Here is a 22,793-nt window from a genome sequence, read left to right as displayed (position 1 = left end):
AGATTGTAAAGTTCACCAAGTCTGATAATCCGACATATATTTCCTCACACATTCTCTTTGCCTGCAGAGCTTATCGCTTCTTCTGCGCACTTTATATCGTCTTTTTTTACCCTCCTTTGCGCGCCCAAGATGGCACTTTGTATTGCCTTTTGTAATCCGTGCAGAAGAATTCAATAAAAAGCCCCATAATTTGCAGTGGAATGGAGACAGCGCATGTCGAAAAAAGTAATCAGAGGGTTGCATTTTAGCATATTTATGTGACTACCAGGCGTCTCCATTGGAAAAAGCTCTCAAGAACTTTGAACTCAAATATGAAAACACTGAATGGAAATATCTCGCAACTCTGAGGCTGTGAAGAGGGAAAGCCTTCACACAAAGGGAGATATTGTGATCTCGAGTGGTGTACAGATCAAATATTGACGATATTTAGTCTCCAGAAGCTTCCTTTCGTGCTTTTCTAGGTTATTTGATGACTTTAAGACAGATTGAGTGTCTAAAAGCAAGAAAATTGGCTAAAAATTCAGGGAAATCTCATCAATTCTGGTGTACAGTTGGCGGCAATATTGCACTCTGCCTTGCCTGCAGAGTTATTGTTCAATTTTCCTCTAATTTTCACCTCATCTCATGGCGAACGTGCGAAGTGTGAGCGGGGAAAATTGACTGCAAGGGCGCGATAATTGAAAAATTCAATGAGAGCACTTTACACGATCCGGAGAAGTTCATGGGGTGCGTGATGGCGTCGTATCGGTCGATGCTGAGCGCCACGAGGACGTAGGTTGAGGCGTAGGTGACGCTGGCCTGCAGGAACTTGATGACCTTGCAGGCGACATTTCCGGCATTCCACGAAATGGTCGTGCGCCAGATGATGTCCGTCAGCACGTTGAGCAGCCCCACGCAGAGATCTGGGCGTGATGAGAGCGTGCGATGATTGAGAAATCAATCAGAAAAAGGGTGTCAAGAGAGAGGAGCATTGATTGTGATTGGCGCCATATCGTTGGACAATCCCTGTGACACCCATTTATCTCCACCAGCGGAGGACAATAAATCGTCTGTGAGGAATTTCATGGTACTTTCACTACCTCAATTCCCATGGTATTGAGCACGATGGCACTCACAATTTATGGCAGTCCCACACTCGCAAACGAGATCGAAAGCTGTCCATATCCTCGGCGAAATGCGAGAGCTTTTCTCTCTCTCCACCCCCGCGCGCCATTCACACCCCCGCCAGCCGAAAGTGCTTCGACGTGAAGCCACAGAGAGTTATGACTTGGCGGCTCTTTTTTGCCACCCGACGCCTTTCCAGAGGTATTAATTCAAGAGGGGTAATCTACTTATGGGAAACACTCTCGCGGAATGACTAAGAGTGCCGAAGAGGCTCTCAAGTGTCCTCTTGCGGCCTCTTTTGTGTTTCTTCCTGTCTCCCGATCGTGATTTAGGACGCACAGAGCGTGCACGGTGTAAGGCTCCGCCCATTCCTTAGCCCCGCCCACAAAAACCTCGTGTTGCTCGTTTATTGGCTGTCAGGAGAAATCTATCGCGGTTTTCGCACATTTGGGCTAATCAGTGACAAAATCACTTAACATCCCCCGGAAACTGACCCCTTTTTCGAGCCAATTGCGCGCCCTCGTCGACAATACACGACTCAGTGTGGCGAAAAGTACAAAAAGCGTGTCGAGAATGGAGGAAATTGGGAATAAATTTGGCATGAGGAGGAGAAGAGCGAAGGAATTCAATAGATTTATCAGCGACGAGGGGAGGGTAACAAGCGAAAATCTCCTTTATCTGTGTCTCAAAGTACATCGTCAAGTGGTAATAAAATATCCGTGGGGGTTGGCGGAATAAGAAACACAAGCCATGGGAAATATCGTGGAGATTTACGACATGACAAGCTGCTCTTCGCAGTGGAATTAGTCAAAATTGACGATGGATTACAGTGGAGAGGAGTCTCTCGATTTCTTTCCATCCTGTCGATGACACTCTGCGCGGCTTCCGCGTGGGGGTCATTCAATGACCCCCAAGAGAGCGCGAGCTTCCGAGCGCGCGCGTGTAATCTTCGATGCTTAATTGCTTGATTAATTGAGCGTCTTGCGGGCGTGCAGAAGCTCAGCCACCACTAATCCTCTGCACTGGGTGAAAAATCGCCGAGGATTTGGCGAGAGATTCAATTAAAGCTCCACAACCCAACTGCACAGATGTTGCGAATTAGCGCGGAATTGATATTGATTCGCCTTGCAGTGCCGCAATGTATGCAAAAACCCCACGGCGAAGCTTATGCGCGACGACGCTTTTCATACCTGCAACGGCCAATTGCTTAATGAAGAAGTTCATCCGCGATTTGCGATTCTTGCTGAAGAAGAGCGTCACCAGAACAGCCGAATTGCCCAGCACGATGACAGTGAAGAGGACCCACAGGACGGTGAATTGTTCGATCTGCAAAGAAAATGTCCTTTTGGCTTTAATTTTTGAATCTCAAAACCGTCTTTCAATGACAAATTGAATTTTTATCGTTGTTTTTTAATGCTTTTTCTCTGACAAAAGTGCTTTAATTCAACGGCAATCATTTGTTATGTGTGGAATAAAGGGAAGAAAATTAACTCGTTTCATAACATAATTAAACAATGTGTAATGAATGTAATTAATTATTTAATTACTCGAGAACTTTTATGCATTTTAAGCTCATAGATCGCGTGCAAGTGTTTAAGAGCGTGAAAAATGACTGTTTAATTGTTTAACTGAAGCATTTTTCCCAGTGAAAGCGTGGGAAAAGAGCTTCTAAAACACTTCCTGAGCTTTCAAAATCAATATAGTTTTGTATGCAATTGCGGAATTATCACAATATTTGACTTTAATGCAATAATAATTGCCAATAAATCACCAAATATTATTTCAGATCAAAACAAATAAAACCCATTTATTCAATCTACAGAAGAAATATCATTCCTGAAAAGCACTCCTGAAGCTCTTCGTGGAGTTTTTTAGTGAAAAATTGCGCAATAAATAACCCTCTCGTGATTCAGTTTGTATAAAAGCACAAACGATGACAAAAACACTTGTATACAGAAGGGATTTGAATAAATCAAATGCGGCCACAAACGTGTTCGCCTGCCATCCATCTGTGGAGCCAACAAGTGTAAAATGTTTCAATAAAAAACTTTTATTGACACTCTCGCCTCAGAAATCCACTCCTTTTCCCAGCTCTTTCAGACAACACGCGCCTGCAATTCTGCTCGAACTTGTGGCCACACGGAATTTCCATAAAGACCCCCAAATTGCACACCAGGAGTGGAATTTCGAATGAACAATCCAAGGGGCAGATATTTCGATCGGGAGTCAAAGAAGGCAAAGAATATTTGCATTGCAAAAGCTTCTGTTTCAACAATTTTATGAATTTCTCAATTTAATACACTTAAAAAATCAATTTCATTGTATTTTTTTAGGTTATGTGATTGATTTGAAACAGATTTTGGTGATTAAAAAACCCTCGAAATCATAAATTTTGCAAATAATTCTCATTTTCTCTGCAGATTTGAGCATTTTGATAAAAGAAATCTTCATATTAATTGAGAAAGAGCTTAAAAGTCAATCATAACCTGAAAAAATCTCATTTCAATCTGGAAAAATGTTTCTTTCTTTAATTATTTCCACTGTTTTGTGTTTTAAAGTGTTAAATTGAAGTTAATAATCTATTAGAAACATTGAGAAATTAACTATATTTAGTCATTTAATTATTTTTGATTGATAAGTCAGAATTGAGTGTGAGAAGCAGTTGAAAGAGTCGAAAAAGAGATGAAAAACACCTTCTAAGACATTCAGAAGTCTTTGAAGTGTTAAAGATTCTTGAAGAGAAATTGTGTCATATTATCTCCCCCTTGGAAAAACCGTCTCCCATTTCGTCCCGCAATGCAAAATGCAATATATATATATGCTTTTTTGAAGAGAGATCCTCGGTGGACAAGTTCTGCATCTTAATTGAAAACATTGCAGCATCGCAAAGACGCGAATCACAAATTCCTGGAGCAATTTGACTTTCAAATTGCTTCCAGGAATTAAGCGTTTTCTATGGGCTTCTCATGACAGTTTATTTATTTATAATATGCGAAAGAAGCCCAGCAGGACGTCGACTTAGGAAGTCTCACAGACGATGTATTTCTCCTAATTGAATTATATTTCCGCCGTGATTGATTGACATTTGCGTGGTTTTTTCGACGGCCAGCGCTGTGGGGCTTTTTTTTGCTTCTCTCTTTCTTGGTCTGCAAACATCTGCGCGCGATTTCCCATCTGAGAAAACTTCCCCACCTGCGATTGTCGGCAATCTGTATCAATTTGTTCGTGCCGAGATTACCTTTCGTGGCTTCATCTTGTCTAATCTTTCTGGCGATTTGACTTGCGGTCAGAGAAGCCACTAAATTGCGTTCAATTTTTTGGCCTGTAAATCACTTTGGCAAATAATAATTCCAGCACAGAATATCAATTGGCAAAAATTGTTTACCATCAGATTATCTGCAATAAATCTGCAACATTTGATATACATTCCTTAATTGACTCATTTCATGCCAATGACGGAGGCAATTTTACGATCGCCAAGGGCCGGACCTCGCGAAACCCGTAAAACTTTATTCGCCAATAAAAGACTCTCTTTATCGCCGAAAAATAATATTTAACGACACACACGGCAGTTCATAAAAGAGCCCAGAAATCATGAGCTCATCATTCGCTCAAAGTGCATCCACGCGAGCCACAAATATTAATTGCCGCGATGCTATTAATTAATGCAAACAGAGATTCACTGGTTTCGCGGCCAGAAATAACTCACGTGCGCGCGCGAGTCAAAATTGCGTGTTTTGATGGACGCACAATTTTCCGCGGTGGGAAATGTGAAGAGTGCCACATTGCTGCCGCTGATGAACATGACGGATTAGCGGGAAGACGTTCGGACGCGCGGGAATAACAAATGACGGCGGGAGCGCGGCCAAGAAATGCCGTCGCCTCACTAAATGCAAAGTAAATAGTGCTTAAGTACTGTGACAAAGAGGCATTAATCTTTGGCAATGGCCACTCAACCAACTGACGGCGAGCGCACGCTCAATTTTAGACCAAAAGTCTTAGGAAGAACGTGAAAATTGCTCGTTTGTGTTGGGAAAATCGCAAAGAACGCCAAGACGATGTTTTCAGGAAAAATATGATTGAAAACTATTATTTATTGATTATCATTGACATTTTGTTCAACAATGTGTCCAAGATAGAAGCATAAAGAACACGAAGCGTGAAACACTCGAAGCATCTCACATAGTGTTGACGAAACATAGAAACGTGAACAAGAAATAGGATTCCGCGTCAGTCAGCCTGATCTTTTATAAACTATCAATTGATTTGATTTGATTTGAAAGTTTTTGAGTTCCTTAAGAATCTCAAAGTGTTCTCGATAAGTAAAATATTCCAAAATTAAGTGAATTACAGCAAAAGTGCTTTGAAAATAATCAGGAAAATAATAAATAAACAGGTTTAAAAATAAATTTTTCCCATGAAATTGAACTCAAGACAACTTTATACGATTTCTGTCGATTTGTTACAGATTATTTCTTAAAGAGATGCTCGGATTTAAAGAATTAAGAAGCTTCATTATTTAGAAAAAAATCTCCTTTTTGAAAGCTGCAGTTAGTAAATAAAAGTAAACATTTTTCCACATCCTTAAGCTTATTGTACGACAAAATTCTATAAACTGTTGTACAAAACAACACAACAATAATGAAAAGTCCTCGTGAACTTTTCTCTTGAGAAACTTTCACTCATTCTGAGCGCTTTGTTCCACTGCTAAACCTCCGCATTCTTATCAAAGGTGGCGCAGAACAATTCTCGCGCTCTTTCTCTTATTGGCCTCTTTGTGAGCCTCAAAGCCAATTGCTCATATAGAGAAAAACTACATATAATTTCCTCTATGATGAATGGCTGGGCGAAAGCACCTCGACAGCATCACGAGAGCGTGAGCTTTTGTACACAAACACACTTGAGAAGCTCTTAGCACGCGACCGAAGCCGGTAAAAAAAATCAATGATCTCCCATCTAAATTAACTCCACACGACTTGGCGCCTTTTTCCACCTCGGCGTCACTCAATTAACACACAATATTTCACGTGTGAAATTGAAGGTTTTCACCGCGTTCAATTAGTACATTGTGACTCTGCGTGTGGTCAGAATATGTTTGGTTGGCGCAATTGGAGATTTTCCAACCGACACACAGAGAGAGAGAAAAAAAGCCGAAAATCCGCTCAGGTTTTTGTTTGTGGTTGAATGGCGGCAATTTTATGTGAAAAATCCCATGTGAGCGCGGATTTTACAATAAAATACCACCAAAAGTGGCCACAAAAAATGGAGATTTAAATATGCAACGAGATGATATAAAGCAGATTTTGTGGTGTTCAATGATTGGGAATTGAAATTGTATAAATTCGCGTTATTGCAATTCACCGCAAAATTCCCCTGATTGATTATCATCCCAAATAACACACTTTTGGGGTCAATTTTGCTTCTCTCGCCACTTTGATCTTGTTTTTTATTATTTTATTTCGGGTGAAGATTCACCCAGAGATTATTGGAGAAATTGGACGTGGAAAAAAAAAACCCTTTGATGTTGCATCGAATTTAATTACCTTCGCCCGAGAATCGCTGCCGAGCAATGCGAACAATTTAATTTAATCAGAGCGATGCGGAGTAAATCGCTGGCGATGGTGTTTTAATGAAGATGCCATTCTTGTCGTCTATTTTATTGCGATGTGGTGCGATGAATTGAATGGCCTGGGCGGGCAGTAGAACAGCACTGGAAGGCAATTTTTCTATCACTCCGCCAGAGATTCTCTCCGTCCAACCAGTCAATCGACATCGAGCCATCAATCAACATTCCCTTCTGCTGTGTTATTCTTATATCGCATGTCTTTCGATTGCGAACACAGCGAGAAGACGGATCAGTTTTTCAGCTATCCGCAAATTCCTTTTCTTATCATCGCGCGCGGTGAATTCGATATCGCATCCAGAGAGAGCTTTTGAGGAAATTATCGTAAAATTGACTAAAATAGACTCTGGGAGGCTAAATATGACAAAAATAGAGGGTTATTTTTTCGTGTGTGGCGCCTAAACTGTTAGAAATGTCAATTTGCAGTCTTCTGTCCGCCATTTTGAACAACATCACAACAGATTTCCATCATTTACTCAGGAACTATTGCACGGTTCATGCCCTATTTTTAGTATCTTATTCCTGGCATCAAAACCTTTCCAACAAACCCACACCTAGGAACCTAGATCCTTCCAAACTGTAGATTTTAGGATCTGAATTTTGAAGTCAAAAATTGCCATAATTTCGCTTCTAATCAACCAATTGAAACAATTTCAAGCTTATTGGAAAGGTCTCGTAAAATGCTATCACTCACCGCTAGGGGCGCTAGTTTCTAAACCAATTTTCAAAAATTCAAAGTGGATTATCTCGGAAGAAATATTGTACATTTTCTTCTAATTTTAGTATGTTGTAGCTGATGTCAAGACCTTTCCAATGCACTGTCAATTATGAGGATTGAAATTATAGGAGTGGAGAAATTAAGGATCAAACTTTACACTTTAACCGGCCTATATCTCAGCTGTTTACCAACCGATTTCGATCATCTCTTCACTAAAAGACGTGTCTTAACGTTCATTACTAGATCACATTCACCTCAGTTTGTGTCTTTGAACGCCTGCATCTCGGCAAAGCTGTTATGCAATTTGATAACCTGAGTTTTGACAGTTTAAAATGTTTCTATCAAAATCCTTTTGAGGAAATTCTCTTTGGCAAATCGCATTTCTCCGCGCCAGCAAAAGTGCATCGGAAAACCATAAACAAGTCATTGAATGCCGGGCGAAGGTGAATTGGATGGCAAAGAAGTTGTCCATAATGTTGCATGCTCAATATGCAAAAGGAGAGAGAGAGAGACTCTGTCTCATTGAGCTGCGAAGAAAGGCGAGGGTGAAATGCGATTCGCCATTGTTGTCCCTCCAAGACACCCTCCCCCCAAAGGGCCACCCCGCTCGCTGGCCGGCGGAGTGGCCTGGGAATCTCCTTTCAGGGGTTGTTTGCTCAACTAGACGTCCTGCTTTATTTTTATTGACTCCCACTTCGCTCCGATGCTGAACGCAGCAGAAACTGATCCATGGAGAGTAACCAGCAAATAATTGTGGAAGTTGGGCGCATTGTTTGAATTTTGCGAATTGTCTGCTTCTCGAATTGGCATTGTGGATTAAATCTCCTGGCAAGGAGCGGGAGAGAGAGAGAGAGGCAAAAAAAAAGAGCACGAAATGCTTCTGATCTGATCAGATATTTGGAGTCCATTGACAGTGTTGTGTGTGTGTGTGGTTTTTCTTTTTCTTCCCTCTGCGTGTCTCAATGCCGCAGAATTCATCGCTTCTTAATATGAATTTGGTTATTTTGCTTCTACTCATTCATGTAGAAATTTGTCTTCTTCATTCTTGCAAAACAATTCAATGAATTCATAATAAATACAATCCTTTTCTGCCTCTGCGGTCAATATGTACACATTTTGATAGACGTCACAATAAAGAGCGGAAATTGTGCTGCTATGGCGGGAAAAATGGCCACAGAGAGGTGAAAAGCGACAGCAGTTCTCATAGCAAGTGACTGAAATGAACATTCAGATAATTAAAATTGATGTAGCAAGAAATATTTTATATATTTAATTGCATTGTGTGTAAATACGAAAAACACGCACGCCTCGAGGGGCTTGCAAGTGTTTTGTCTTAAGTCGTGGGCAGAGAAAACAGCAACAAGAATCACAATTCTAATTACAAATCCGTTCACGCAAACTCGCAAGAGTGTTTTGAGACAGAAGCTGTAGTGTTATCAATTAAATCATCCTTATGGTGAAAACACAGCTTTTGTCATTGGACAATTGTTTTAGTTCATCTCTTTCTTCCCCACGCGAATCGTGTATTTTCCTTCCTGCTCACGACATTTTTATGTCGAGTGTGTGTCTGCAGATTTCACGTTGGGCAACCCGCGCTGAATTTGACATTGACGTGTCTGACAATGCGCTTGCTGTCAAAATGGTCAAAATAGACCAATTTCATATGGAAAATCGAGAAAATCGTCAATGAAATGAATTTTAGTGCGGAAAAAACTCAAAAATTTAATGATTTCGAGAAAATCGGATTGTGTGAAGGCGCCAAAAGTTGATCTGCAGACCAAAATTCTAAAAGGAATCTGACGGGATCAAGCCGAGATTGTATGAGCAAAATGCTGTGTTTTCACCATTAGAGAAGTTAAAATATAATTTTAAAAATATTTTTCTAGGTTATGTGAATTATGAAAGACTAGAAAACCAGCTTAGAATCCAAATTCTTGCACTAAATGTAATATTAAATTCCTTATCAAAAGAATTGTACACTTTAAAGCATAGAAGATCGTGATTCTGAAAGCTTTGTAGTTAAAAGCAGCGCCAGAAACAAACATAACCTCAATTTCTTTCACTTAACAGCTGGAATTCTTTGCTAGAAAGGTTCTAATCGAGATCCTTTAAAAGAACACTCACTGTTATTCAAAGATTTTTGTCTGAAAAACTCTATTTTATAGTTGTGAGTTAGATTTGGGTTAGATTTGAGTCAGATTTCAGTCAAATTTGAGTTAGATTTTGGTCAATTTCTGGTTATTTTTCAGGAAATCACTGAAATTTGCTGAATATCACTTCAGCCATGCTTATCTTTCCTCGCTTTCAAAGCATCTTCAGCACTCTGCGATATTTCCACGCTTCGTCCTGACCTTTATTACCTAACATTCGCCATTCGCAGCCTCACAATGGGCATCTGTGCGCCCTCGTCACCGCGCTAATAGAGTGCTTTTCCGTGTTGCCAATAAAATTGAGCAATAAAATTCATCCCTCACGGGATTAGTTGGCCGCCTCTTGGTGGATTGCAGAGATTGCACGAGTGGCAAGACGATTCCGTCTCGGTGATGTACCAAGGCATTGATGTAGTCAGTGAAAATTCAATTCCAAAGTTAATTTGCGCCTCCTCCGCCAAGGCGTTCCTCCAGGTTGAGCCATTAACTTTCCCATGCAAGGCTCTTAGGATGCCCAGGCGTTATAGGCCCTCATGAGATATGAACAGCTGCAATTAAAGTGATTCGCACTATCGGTCCGTTTGACATTGCGCTATTCCTCCGATTTATTTGCACGCTGGTTTGTTGTCTTTTCAATTATATACCCACTAAGACAGGGTGTAATTAAATACCTTTACTCCATTCCCACACACAATTCTCCTCCTCCTCCACTCACGATTCTTCTGATGCGAAGGAGAAAAATTTAATATTTTAATCACTCCGCATTCGATGGAATTGTGAAGCCTCTTCGGGGTATTAATTGCAGTTGCAGAGAGGCTTTGGTGTGTTTTAATGAGTTGCAGGAAAGGTGAGCAAATGCAGTGTTCATTACTATTTCTGTCTCTAATGCTTATTTAATAGGCTTGCCAATTTCAATCACGTCTAACTGGCAAATTATAATGCCAAAGCAGCGCGCGCGCGCTGTGAAGTGTGATTCGGAAAGTGTTGGAGAGTTCGAAAATAGATCAAAAATATTAATTATCATAGCTGAAAGGGCAGAGAAACGCTCCGTCTGGCACAAATGTCACACATTCCAACCCACTGCCCAGCATTCCAGGGAAGATTCCTCCGGCAAGAGCGTGAATGCTTTCCGGAAATAGCGAACAATGGAGCAAGGAGAGAAAATTCCCAGAATATCTCAACTCCGGCGAACAGTCGCTAATTTCTCAGCGCGCGCGAAATTCATCTCTGGAGTAGAGGCAGCGCACGTCGTAAAAAACATGAATGAGTGGCGCATTCCATTGATACGCTGTTGGCCAGACTTAATGTGTGTCCCAAGCTGGAGTGCATGCGAAATCCAGCGGAGCGCGATAAGAGACAGCGAGAGGCGAAGTGCAGCATCATCGATCACCAAAGAAGTGTACCACCTGAAATGTCTGAGACAGGTACAAGTATTTAATTACACATTCGCAGCAAGAAAGGACTCCATATTTGATGCATCGATAAACACAGTACAAGTGTTTTCCTCACTTTGCGCAAAACCACTCTTTGCCCTCGCTCCCCATGGCCGCAAAAGGCACGTCTCGACGTGTGTGCTGCGCCCCGCGGTTCTGTGTCGCTGCAGAGGAAGACTCGCAGCCGAGAGACCTCAAAAATTGCAGCACATAATGTGGCTTTTCTCCCATTCGAGAAGCTCTAATGGCAATTTTCGTGGCTTCTGTGGTGTCGCTTTAATAAGGAGCACAAATGCTGCAAGTCACACAGTCTCTGGAGAGAAACGTCTGCTTGTCAGTTTCTCCGTGGGCGGAGCATGCGAAGGGGCGGAGCTTAGAACGCAAGCCAAAAGCGTCCTAAGCAATAATTATATGAGATTGATTTCTCGCTAAGAATATTCCCAGCTATTTTTTTTACAATAATCCAGCGTCTAATTGCGGCCATCGCCGTCTTAGCGTTGATAACTAACCTCCGTGACAAAATGATTTGCTTGATAATTTGTTAGAAAACTGAAAAATTTGTCTAGAATTTTGAGAAACAATACGAAATGCTCATTTGAATCTTAAAAGCAATAAATAAACATTGATTTTTACCCTTATTTCAGAGGGTTTTGAAGTTTTTCAATGTCGAAGAGTAAATTGGAAACTTAATTTAACGAAAGTAAATTGCGAAATTTGCTAAAATTATCTTTTAAAACCTTCCAATCGTTCATTTAAGTGTTAATATTGCTCTGAATTAATTATTTTGTGAATTTTTTAGTTAATTTTGTAAAAAATAGAACAAAGTCAATTGAAGAACTGAAAATATTTTTTTCAAAGTTGTTCTTTTTAAGTTTTCGAGTGAAAACATCCAAGAATATGACAAATAATAATGAAAATTCACTCAAAGTCTAATAAAGTCTTAAGAAAATCGACATTTAATTATATGAAAGTATGAATATTCAAATATTTCACACGTGAAATGTTTCGCAGTAACTTTCACGCGAGAAATTCACACCTCTGCGCATTTGGCCACCTGTTAGTTTTGCTGCTGCGAACTTGCTGTTTGTGGACTAATTTGTAAGACTGGCAGTTGTGCTTTTTGCCCGAACAGCTTCCTGACAACTTTGTCACTTGGCAAGTTGTTAGCCGGAGAGAGAGAGAGAGAGATGAGAAAACACGAGAGCCAGAGATTGACTACCAAGTGCGTGGCAACATCCCTTAAATGTCCCCATTCAGCCAGACAATTTACATTCCTATCTGACCTCTAGAATCTTAATGTGGCCGGTGTGACATTCGCCTGGCTCGCCTTAAATCAAGCCAAGGCGCTTCTTGCGGCCAAATGGCACCCCCGCCGAACGGGGGCGCGTGGGAAGCATGCGAGCGGAGTTTTTTTTCTCGGGCTGATGGCGGAATAAATAAAAGGAAATGAAGCAAACTTCCACTCACACATCCTTTCTCTCGCTGCCTCCTCGTCGGCGCTGATGTCTCAGGCAATTCGCTACAACTTTCCCAAAAAGGAGACGGCAGGACGAGTGAGTGAGAGTGAGTGACGTATAAAAATCGCCATAATCTGCTCGAGTTGTCATTTCCACCCTCGTCCTGATGACGGACACACGAGGCTTGAGCACCGATTCGCCCTCCCATTCTTATTTATTCTCCGATAATAACTTTTATTCGGTGTGTATGACGTCATAAAGCCAGTGATTCGGGAAAATCCTCGAGGAGGGGGAAGGAGAAAAAGGAGCGACATAAGGAACACGGCGCTCAAGAAGCTTGTCTTGTGTGGAGATAAAAAAGACGCCAGCAAGAGAGAGTGAAGCTCTGGGTAAAAACGCGCTCTGTGGCAGTGAATTTATGAAAATCATAAAGAATCCTTAGTTTCCTCCTTTATGTGCGATAATTATCATTAACCCCGGAGTTCAAAGTTCATGTCTAACCAGCGTTTAGCGCTGAAAACACGTACACACAGTTTAGAGTTGGGGGGATTAAGTAGTTGATGCACTTTTGCCACCCTTCCAGCTTTCTGCCCTAGATTTATGACTTGAAGGATAAGGAGAGCGACAGTGAATTGGGAAGGAATAAAGTGGCATAAATAATAAATCCTCACCTGTGGATTTTGCGGAGAGCTTTTAATGGAAAGCTCCGAAAAGGGTTTCTGATGTCTTCACGCATTTCTATTTACCATAAAACGTCCAGGCAGTGCTTAATTTATTCCAAGGGGGAGATAATACAGTCAGAAGTGGTGTACGGCTCAACAGAAGTACTTAAGAAGTGGAAGTGTTCAAAAGCTGACTGACAAATCATCCAGATTCTCTGAATTTCCTTCGATTTTCATGCAGAAACAAACGTAATCATCTTTTTTCTAGGTTATGTAAGGAATCAAGGACAGATTTAGTGAATAATTCGCATTTTAGCTCATAAATCCTGCGCTAATCCTTGTTAGAATTAAACATTTTCAAGCAATTAACAGTGCTTTTTGACCCTTTGATGCCAAGAAACACTGCAAATTTGTGTTAAAATTGAACATAACCTCAAAATTAGTCATTTGGGCGTGAAAAATGCTCATTTTTGACAACTTTCTGGACAATCATGACGAAGAATCAGTAATTTTAAGATCATTGGCAAATTTTGAAGCTTTCTGAGTTATATTTTTGAGGTTATGACCAGAAAAGATGTCCAAAAACAGTAGTTTTAAGTCGATTTTCATAAAAATATCGAATAGAAACTTAAGAAATTCAATATAATTTGGGAAAATATGTGGAGAAAGTCTATAAACTTCAAGATTCTAGAAGTTTCAGGCAAATTTGGAAGTATTTGGAAGTTTTGTACGGATTTAGAGCACATTATCTCCCCCTTGATTTATTCTAAAGCACGCTTCTTGGAGTTTTTCTAATTATTTTATGTTAATTCGACCAACAGTCGTTGTCTTATTTTGCCAATTGAGCGCCATAAATATTCCTCCCGTATTTTTGGGCAAAATGCTTTTCCCTGTTCTGGGTTATCGCCTTAATCTATCCCTCGGCCGGCAAATTGATAAGGCACTGGGAAATCCTTGAATATCCACCAAGAGAGCCTTTATGGCCGAATCTGCCAATTGAGTCAATTAAACGATGAGTCCATTAAGTCGCTTTTTGGAGATAAAAAACAGTCCAGTTGGAATTTATTAGGCGGAAAAAGAATATTTCGAGGAATTCGATGGCAATAAATATGTGTCGCTGAATCCTGGGAGGCTGTGGAAGTCAACGTTGGTGGGGAGGAAATGAGCTAATAAATCAACCCACAGGATTTCGCAGAGCTTTCTCTCAATTCACGACAAAATTGCGCCGCGCGCTTAAAGCTTCCCCCAAAAAACAATATATTGGAAGGTGAATTTAAACTCTCGTCGGCCTTTTAATTTTCATAAAGCCAAATTACTCTTCATCATCATCATAAATTATCTGCTGCGTCATTACTGGTGAATTTTTAAAAAATGCCACATCGGAGGAAAAAGCGGGGATTTTTTTTCTGTTCATTTTAATAAATTCCACTATGCAAATATGTTGGAGAATGAAGAGGAAATCTGGGAGGATTATCTGGCATGAATTTTCAATCAATTTCCTCCACATTTCCATTGGCTCCAACGATGAGGAGGAGCGGAAGTGCGAGGCGATGCAGTGAATGAGTTTTCATCTCATTTGAGGAAGACAAGTGCGTGCCTGGAAAATCAGCGTATTTTCCACACACAATCAACTCTCCTCGTTGAACATAAAATTGACACTTTAGCGGGAGGTGAAATATCGCAGCGTTATTGCAGATTTTCCCAAGGGGGAGATAATACGGTCAGAAATGCTGTACAACTCAGTAGAAGTATTTGAAAGTGTTTCAATATCATCAATATGATGCGTTCAAACATGACTTTCAAAAGGAATTCACGCAATATTTGGAGAAAAGAATTGTTTTTTGTATTTTTATAGGTTATGTTATGAATTTAAGACAAACTTTGCCAACTAAATAACCTTCAAAATAATTCATTCTTGCGCCAAAGCTAGTCCAATTTGGATTTATTGGCGCATTATTAAAGAAATCTGCATAAATATCACAAGCTTTCAATTTGAAACTGTGTTAATTCTACTAAGATTGATCATAACCTCTAAAATATTGCTTAAAGATACAAAATTGTCTATTTTAACAGCTGTTTGATTGATTTTCTACTCTAAAATAGCAAATTTCAGCTCATTGTCAATTTTTCTTTCCTTTAAAACGTTCCGAAAAGGGTTTATTTCAAGGTGATTTTTAGGTTATGTTCCAAAATACATCCAAAAGAGCGATTGAAAATTGAATCACATCAAAATACTCACTGAAAACTACAAATATTTCTAAAATACTGTTTCTCTCTAAGTCATCATGGTCATAAAAATCAAAAACTGTGTCTTTTTTGGAAGAAAGACGTCTAAATTTGAGGTTATGATACTTAAGTTGGTTGAAAAAACCCTTTGAAGTTCCAAAAAAGGTGAAGAAAATAAGGAAAACGCATGTTTTAAGCAGTGGCTGATGTTCTGGAAGTGTTAAGGATTTTCCATACAAATTGCTGGAAGTGTCAGGAAGTGGTGAAGAGATTTGAGGCATATTATCTCCCCCTTGGATTTTCCAATCCTCTCTCTCGCGGCTTTAGTGCTACGCAAGAACTTAATGGTTGAGCAACGCGGCAAAACACGTCACATTTATTTTTGCCCATTTCTCTTCGTGGCGCATTTTACATATTTATGTCATTCATCACATCATAATTGTCACATAAAAGTGTCAGGAGCTCCCAGAACATTGTCGCAACGAGACAGTGTTTAGTCTATCATAAAAACAATGTGGTGTCGAATTGCATCGTAAATGTTTTGCAAGGAGAAAAGCGCGTCCAACTGAAGATGCCGAGGCTCGTGGGCGGTCTTCGCCGTTCCACCAAGTCAAGCATTCCGAATTGCGGAAGGTTGAGGAATTGTCTGTCGCTCCATTATCAGCATACATTTAACGACCATCCAGAGAAACAGAGAAAGGCAAGAGGCCGACAATTTCTCCAACTGTGCTTCGACGGTTCGCTTATCTCTCATGCAGAAAGTCAAGATGCAGCGCAAGAATGTGTGAACTTTCGCAATCTCAAAGCCATTATTGTATCACATTTCAAGCCTCCAGGAATCCCTCAGAGTCCTCGCCAGGGGGAAAATCACTCGCGATTTCAGGCCATTAGCTTTCTCTGCATCACTTTAGATACTTCTGAACGCTTTGAAGGGCTTTTTCTTAGACTCCTTCAACTGCTTCTCGCAATCTAATCAAATTGTGAGGTTATGAAACCTTTCAAACCTGGAAATTAGTGAATATCTCAGTGCTTCTACTAGATAATTACCTTGAATTTGCCACTTTAAAGCAGAAACCGCAGAAAAATCTAACCAAAGACATATATTTCTATATTGAAATGATATTTTTGAGGTTATGATTAACTTTTAAACCCTTTTCTATACTAAAATTTAACTAATCTAAAGTTTTTCAAACCCAAACGCTGAAATCTGGCAAGAAAAAGAGAAATATCTGCAGCTTTAAATACTAATTTGATGATTTTATTCACCAGAATCCATTTTAAATCAATCACATAACCTCAAAAAAGCATAAAAATTGATCTTTTAAAGCAAATTAATTAAGAAAATGCCTCAATTTGTAGAATCAGAAGCTTTTGTGATGCAATGATTGTAAATATATTAACATTTACAATTCCTAACACTTCTGTAAAAGCAGTACACCACTTCCGACCACAATGTCTGCCTCTTGACCTCTCTAATTATTTAATCATTCTTTATTATAGCAGAAAATATTAATATATTTGATAATTGTATGATTTTTTTCATAATTTTCCGTATATTAAATTGAAATGAAAATATATTTCAATATCTGATTATTTTCTCCGCAAATTTGCCGCCAGAGGGCAGCAAAGTTGGCGTGGGGGACGCTATAAACATCGCATTTATCGCATATTTTTCTCTCTCTTCTCACGCATTCTTACATTTTATGACTTTCTGGCGTGATCCTGGCCAGGAGAGAATGGAATTTGAGCTGATCAAGTTTGAAAGGCATGTAAAAGTTCCACTTGTGTTTCCCAAAGGCCGAGGTTGACCCTTTGGTTAGAGCGTTGGACTCTTTCTTATGGTAAATTCTGTGGTTTTTTCTTCCGAAAATTCCTTCAAAAAGGACTAGTGACTTTCCCTTTTTGCTCCTTATGCTCTGAATAGCCTTCGGTGGACGCGGAAGTGAAAGCATTCAAGAGGAGACAAAAAAAAGCGTGCGTCCAGAAAGAAGGGCGAATTGAGAGCTTTCAGCGCGTAAATAAGCTCAGGCGGCAAAAAAGGGCCGAAGAAGCAAATTCCACTAATTTAAAATCTACCACCCACTTTCTTCGGCCATCAGCCACGAAGACATGAAACAAATTGCTCTCTTCCTTTCCCCCTCCCCTGAAAAAGCTCTCAGTGGGTGAAGCCCCGAAAGCTCCCACTAATTGTTTCGTCCATTCTTCTGCGCCATCCGCAAGCCGAGATTTTTTGCCACCCTCACACTTTTGGGGTTTTCCTCCAGTTTCGGGCACAACGAACTTTTCTCTGACTGTGGTTAGGGCGAGAGTGTGTGTGTGTGTGCTGAGGGCATATTGATTTTCCCAGTGGCAATTTAGGGGTGGGGGATGGACTCCCTTCGCTCTCTCTCACACTCTTCTACTACATTTCACGTATTAAGAGACTTTGCCTCACACAATATTTGTGCACAATCGGAAGAATGCCACAAGACGATGTCACGCACAATGATTTTGTTATTGAGGATGACGAGTTTCATTTTCATCGCAAATTGAATCTCTCGACAGTTTACATTTTCGACAACACAAGCGATAGGCCGAGTGGAGGAACACCAAAGATACCGAAGAGAAACCTATATTGAAATGCGTAATTTTGCTGTTTTTCTTCGCCTTCGCAGCACTTTTCCGCGACTTTGTGTGTGTGTGTGTGTGTCTTCTCAAGCTTTTCCCACTCCGTCGCCATCGTGGAGGAGTAAAAATTGGTGAAATTACGGCCCGCATAACTTTTTATGTCGCCCTCTAATGAATCTCACAATATTTCTGTAAATTAAATTTTGCGCTCCATTCAATCCATAGACTTTGGGATTTTTTTTCCTCTGCTTCACATGCCATTGTTGAATGGCACAGAGGAATTTGTTGCTTTGAAAAGCACTTCGTGGAGCTTTAGCAATTGAAGGCGCAAGAATGTGTTATGTGCGTGTAAATTATTGGAGCAATAATTTACACGCGTGTCAACGTCAAGGCGAGTAATCGAGAAAGCTTCCCGGAGTTTCCGGGAGAAAAAGTCAAATTCCTTCCTCACTCAAAGTATGCTCAAATTTACTGCCTGGCGAAGAAATGATGTCAATCTTCAAGGCATGGCAAAGTTGAGAGGAAAGTTCTGTGGAGATTAAACGTAAGAAATTGCTGTTGAATTGAATTTCAGCATGAAAAAGGAAAGATTTTAGCTGAATTCTGCTGAAAAGTGAGTTTTTCTCATTCTTTCACTGAGAATTTAACAGAAAAAAAGCAAATTATTCAGCAATATATTAAGCTGAGACAGCAGAAAGTGTGAAATTCGAGGTTTGGTCAAGTTGAAGAATGGAAGAATCAAGGGGAAGTCACTGGCAAGTTGAGATCATTAACTTTATGATTATTTAATCATTTTTATGATTATTTGTGATTATTAATCAAATTTTGATTATTTCATACAATATTTTGATATTTTTTTTTTATTTTTTACTGAATATTTCATTAAAAATCGATTATTTAATACAAAATTTTGATATTTTTAAATAATTTTCTGAATATTTGATTATTTTTTGAATATTTTTGATTATTTTTTGAATATTTAATTAAAAATTGTTTATTTTATACAAATTCTGATTATTTTTAAATTATTTGTGATTTTAATTCAAATTTTGAATATTGTTCAATTTTACTTGAGAAAAAATTAATTTTTTTTTAATTTTTTAGTTCAGAATTTGATTATTTTGATTTTTTTTGTTATTTTACTTTCGAAAATAATAATTAATTATTTAATATTTTGTTTGCGAATTTGATTTTTTTTTGCAATCTTACTTTAGGAAATATAATTTTTTTGTTATTATTTTATTCAATATTTGATTATTTTGGAAAACATTCTTTTTCTGATTATTTTATTCAAAATTTGTGTGTTTTTTTTCAACTTTACTTTGAAAAAGAATCAGTTTTGGATAAATTTTATTTTGAATTTGATTATTTTTCAATTTTATTTGAGAAAATATTCATTTTTGGATTATTTTACTCAAATAATCGATTAAGTTTCCTCAAAAGTCGCCTTGTGATTTGCCCCTTGGGAAGAATAGACGGAAATGACAGGAATGAAAAAGATTTTCAACTATACTCGTTTGAAAAACTATTAATATTGCATTTTCGCGCCCTTTTCCATCCATTTTCACACATTTACGCATTCTCTATGACTTCCTAATAGTTTTCAGGGTTATTACAGCATTTACAACATTGAGAATAGTTTCGAGAGTTGATTAAAAGCGATCAAATGAAGGAAAATACAGGAAAAAGGAGAGAAAAGTGAAAAAGAGTTGTGAAAAAAATCGCAACTGGAGGAGAATCGAACCCGCGACACTTTACGATCTTGTGCTAAATTCTCTTCTATGGAATTTCTACATATCTTCCTAACTAAACGATTTCGAAAACTCACTTTCGAATTAGTTTTTGGAACGGATCATCTTATGATAATTTAGCTAAAATCCCTGCTTTTCTTAGCTCTGTCCTTTCGAGTTCAATGATTGCTTGACTGTTGTGACAAATTGCAGCACCTTCTGCACAATCTCTGGTACAGCATTTCTCGCGCACAAGCAAACCTTGGCTGAAAAGTGTTCAATTCGAACGCCGTTAGAGCGTCATTTATTCTGAGAATTGAACATGCAAATTTATTGCTCCATCGCCCCATTGCGAAGGGGTGTGGAATTTAATAAAGGTCACTCAAGCAAGCCAACATCCAAACTCTGTGTTTCCTCCAGTTCTGGCGCTTTTTAATTTAAAATTCCGCCGTCGCGGCAAACTTGGCCCAAGTTTCTCTCTCCCGCCCTTTCTTCTGTGTGCTTGAAAATGTGGGACAATTTTCCACCTCTTTGACTCTCTCTCTCTCTCTCTCTACAGGGTATTAATTGCCGCCAGGATTTATTGTTGGGGGTTTTCGTGAATTTTTCACTGTCGCGGAAGAGATTCAATTAGTTAAGACAATATTTGGGAATCGCCAGGGCCAAGAGAGCGAGAGAGAGAGAGCGAGAGGGAGAGAGAGAGGTTGAGAATTTGAAAAATGACCGTCGCGTGGTGAGGATTTGATGATGGTGACTGATGATGAGTGGATCTGCTCATTTGTCTTCTCCGTGGCGCTGTGATTGTGCAGAAAAGAGCATTAATATTCCCTCGGCGACTGCCAAGGAGTCCCTTGCAATGAAGACGTCTTGGCATTGGATGTCCAGAGAGTCCTGCAAATGCTCCACTTTTCATGCTCCACACAATTTGCAAATTACCTAATTTCCAGCCATTCTCTCTCTGGCAATCATCATAACAATTTGGCGGCGGGTCAGTAACCCAATTGGGCGGCGGCACGTAAAAAATTTATGCAGATAATGAAGATTATTGGGGACTGAAACTTGTCACAAGAATTTTTTTTTTCGGCCTCTCTTTTGGGCCGCGCGGCACACGTTGTGTCTGAGGCGGCCAGGAAAGGAGAGCAGCGTCTCCATCGTGAGCATAAATCAGTTGTGAAATTTTATTTATGATGTTTTCGCACATCATGCCCATAACAATTTGATAATAGGGACACTTCCGTGCCACTCTCTGTGGGATGGAGGTTACAGCCAAGAGACTTTGCCAGAGTGCTTTTCCAAATTCCGCGTGCGAATGTCCTCACGCTTCGGCGGCGCTCAAAATTGCGCGACTCTGTTTATGACTTGGCGAAAGGACTCTTCCAGGGGGAGACAATGTGATGAGAAGTGGTGTACAGATCAGTGGAAGTGTTTCTAGGTTATTTCACTGATTTAAGACGAAATTCAAGAAGAAAATCGGGATTTTCGATTCTGAGATATTAAAAAACGACGCTAAAGACAAACATAACCTCAATTTTTTTAATAACCTTTTCCGATTTTGAGTTAAAAATATTCTAGCGAATATATTTTATTTAACTTGAAGGATTTTGATCAAGAAAAATACGTTAAAATGCCATTTTTGCACAAGACAGTTAAAAAAAAATTCTAAAATCGTTAGTTTTAAATTTGTCAGTTAGATTTTAGTTAGTCTTAAGTTGCTTAACAACGTAATATAAGTTCAAATCACTGATTTTGGCCTCATTTATTGTTTTATTCAAAGAGTTCTATGAAATGTTTAAGATTTTTCGTACGATTTGTGTATCATTTCTTGTCCAAGTCTTTATTTTGACATATATTTTCTAGGTTATGTCAATTGTCAAAGACGTAAAGAAAGTTTAAAATAGAAATTCTTGCATTGGAAACGAAATTATTTACAAATATTGCTAGAAATCATTGCAAATCGCAATAATATTAAACATTGCATTAAACATAACCTCAAAATAATTAAATTTTCACTCAAAAACACCAAATTTTGAGCCAGCAAGAATGAAATTAGGAATTTACATTTAAAAAATGCAATTGAAACTAATGAAACGTGGTTAAAGCAGTCCGAAAATCATGTGTTAATAAACTGTCAGTTAGATTTCGGTTAGATTTCGGTTATATTTCAGTCTTTTCCATACAAATTGTAACAATGTCAAGAAGTGGTGTGCAAACTTAGCTAAATTCTCTTCCTCTTGAGACTTTTCTATGCCGCCAAAATGCTAAACCCCACAGAGTCAATATTGTCTTTTCACAGAGGCATAAATAAATATTTTCCTTGTATCGTAATTTGCTGAAATTGCTTCCTTCTTTCCAATATCGCACCCCGAAGCGTTTAAGCCAAAGTCTCTGGCAGTTCTTCGTTCAGCCCTTGAGTGTGGCTAATTAAATACAAAATCAATAGAATTTGTGGTATGTTTAATTACATCATTCTCCCTTGCGGTGTTTAAGAAACTCTCCGCGAATCAATCACTTCTGAGTATCGCTTTTGTGCGAGGATTTTCTCTCTGGTGGCGATATTTTGTGGTGAAATTTATTTGTGCCAATATTAATTAAATCGCGATAACTTTGATGATATCGCACGGAGTGTCCAAATAATTCTCCTCAAGAGTTTTTCGCAAGACTTTGGCTGGGAAAAACAAAGAGAGATTTGCGAGAATTGAAGAGCATTTTCTTCCCCAGTATTTTATTGCGGTGTAATTTTTTTTCACCCATAAAGCAAAGACAGTCTGGGAATGGTTAATAAATTCACCACAGCGCAATGATGATGGGCGATAAAGAGACGAAGTGATAATAGATAAATTCTTTTCACACTCGCGCAGGTGTTCGAAGGGGAAATTCCATGAGAGTTTCTGCAATTCGCCCTGGAAAATACCGCCGCCGATTGACGTCTTGGGCATCTGATGAGATCAATCAGCGGATTGACAGGCCAGAGACACTCTGCAGATGTTCCAAGTCCACCAGTTTTGCCCCAGCATATATCTCCATTACGAGATGCGCTGAGAGCGATGTCGAGGCAGAGATTCATAAAATGAATAATTTATAGA

General features: G+C 39.2%; 1 protein-coding gene across 1 annotated transcript in view; it reads right to left on the bottom strand.

The window, feature by feature from the left end:
- Positions 1–22,793, bottom strand: part of LOC132265246 (cardioacceleratory peptide receptor) — a 48,850-nt gene that overhangs the window by 5,705 nt on the left and 20,352 nt on the right. Inside the window, exons 4-5 of the mRNA XM_059765823.1 lie at positions 2,295–2,430; positions 705–902 (exon numbers count right to left, since the gene is read on the bottom strand). Of these exons, the coding sequence (XP_059621806.1) occupies positions 705–902; positions 2,295–2,430 (334 nt within the window). The remainder of the gene's footprint in view (positions 1–704; positions 903–2,294; positions 2,431–22,793) is intronic.

The sequence above is a fragment of the Phlebotomus argentipes genome, unplaced genomic scaffold, assembly GCF_947086385.1.
Source record: "Phlebotomus argentipes unplaced genomic scaffold, Phlebotomus argentipes genome assembly contig_2, whole genome shotgun sequence".
Classification (NCBI taxonomy): domain Eukaryota; kingdom Metazoa; phylum Arthropoda; class Insecta; order Diptera; family Psychodidae; genus Phlebotomus; species Phlebotomus argentipes.
Note: the sequence above shows the minus strand (reverse complement) of the source record. Positions and strands in the feature narration are given on the sequence as shown.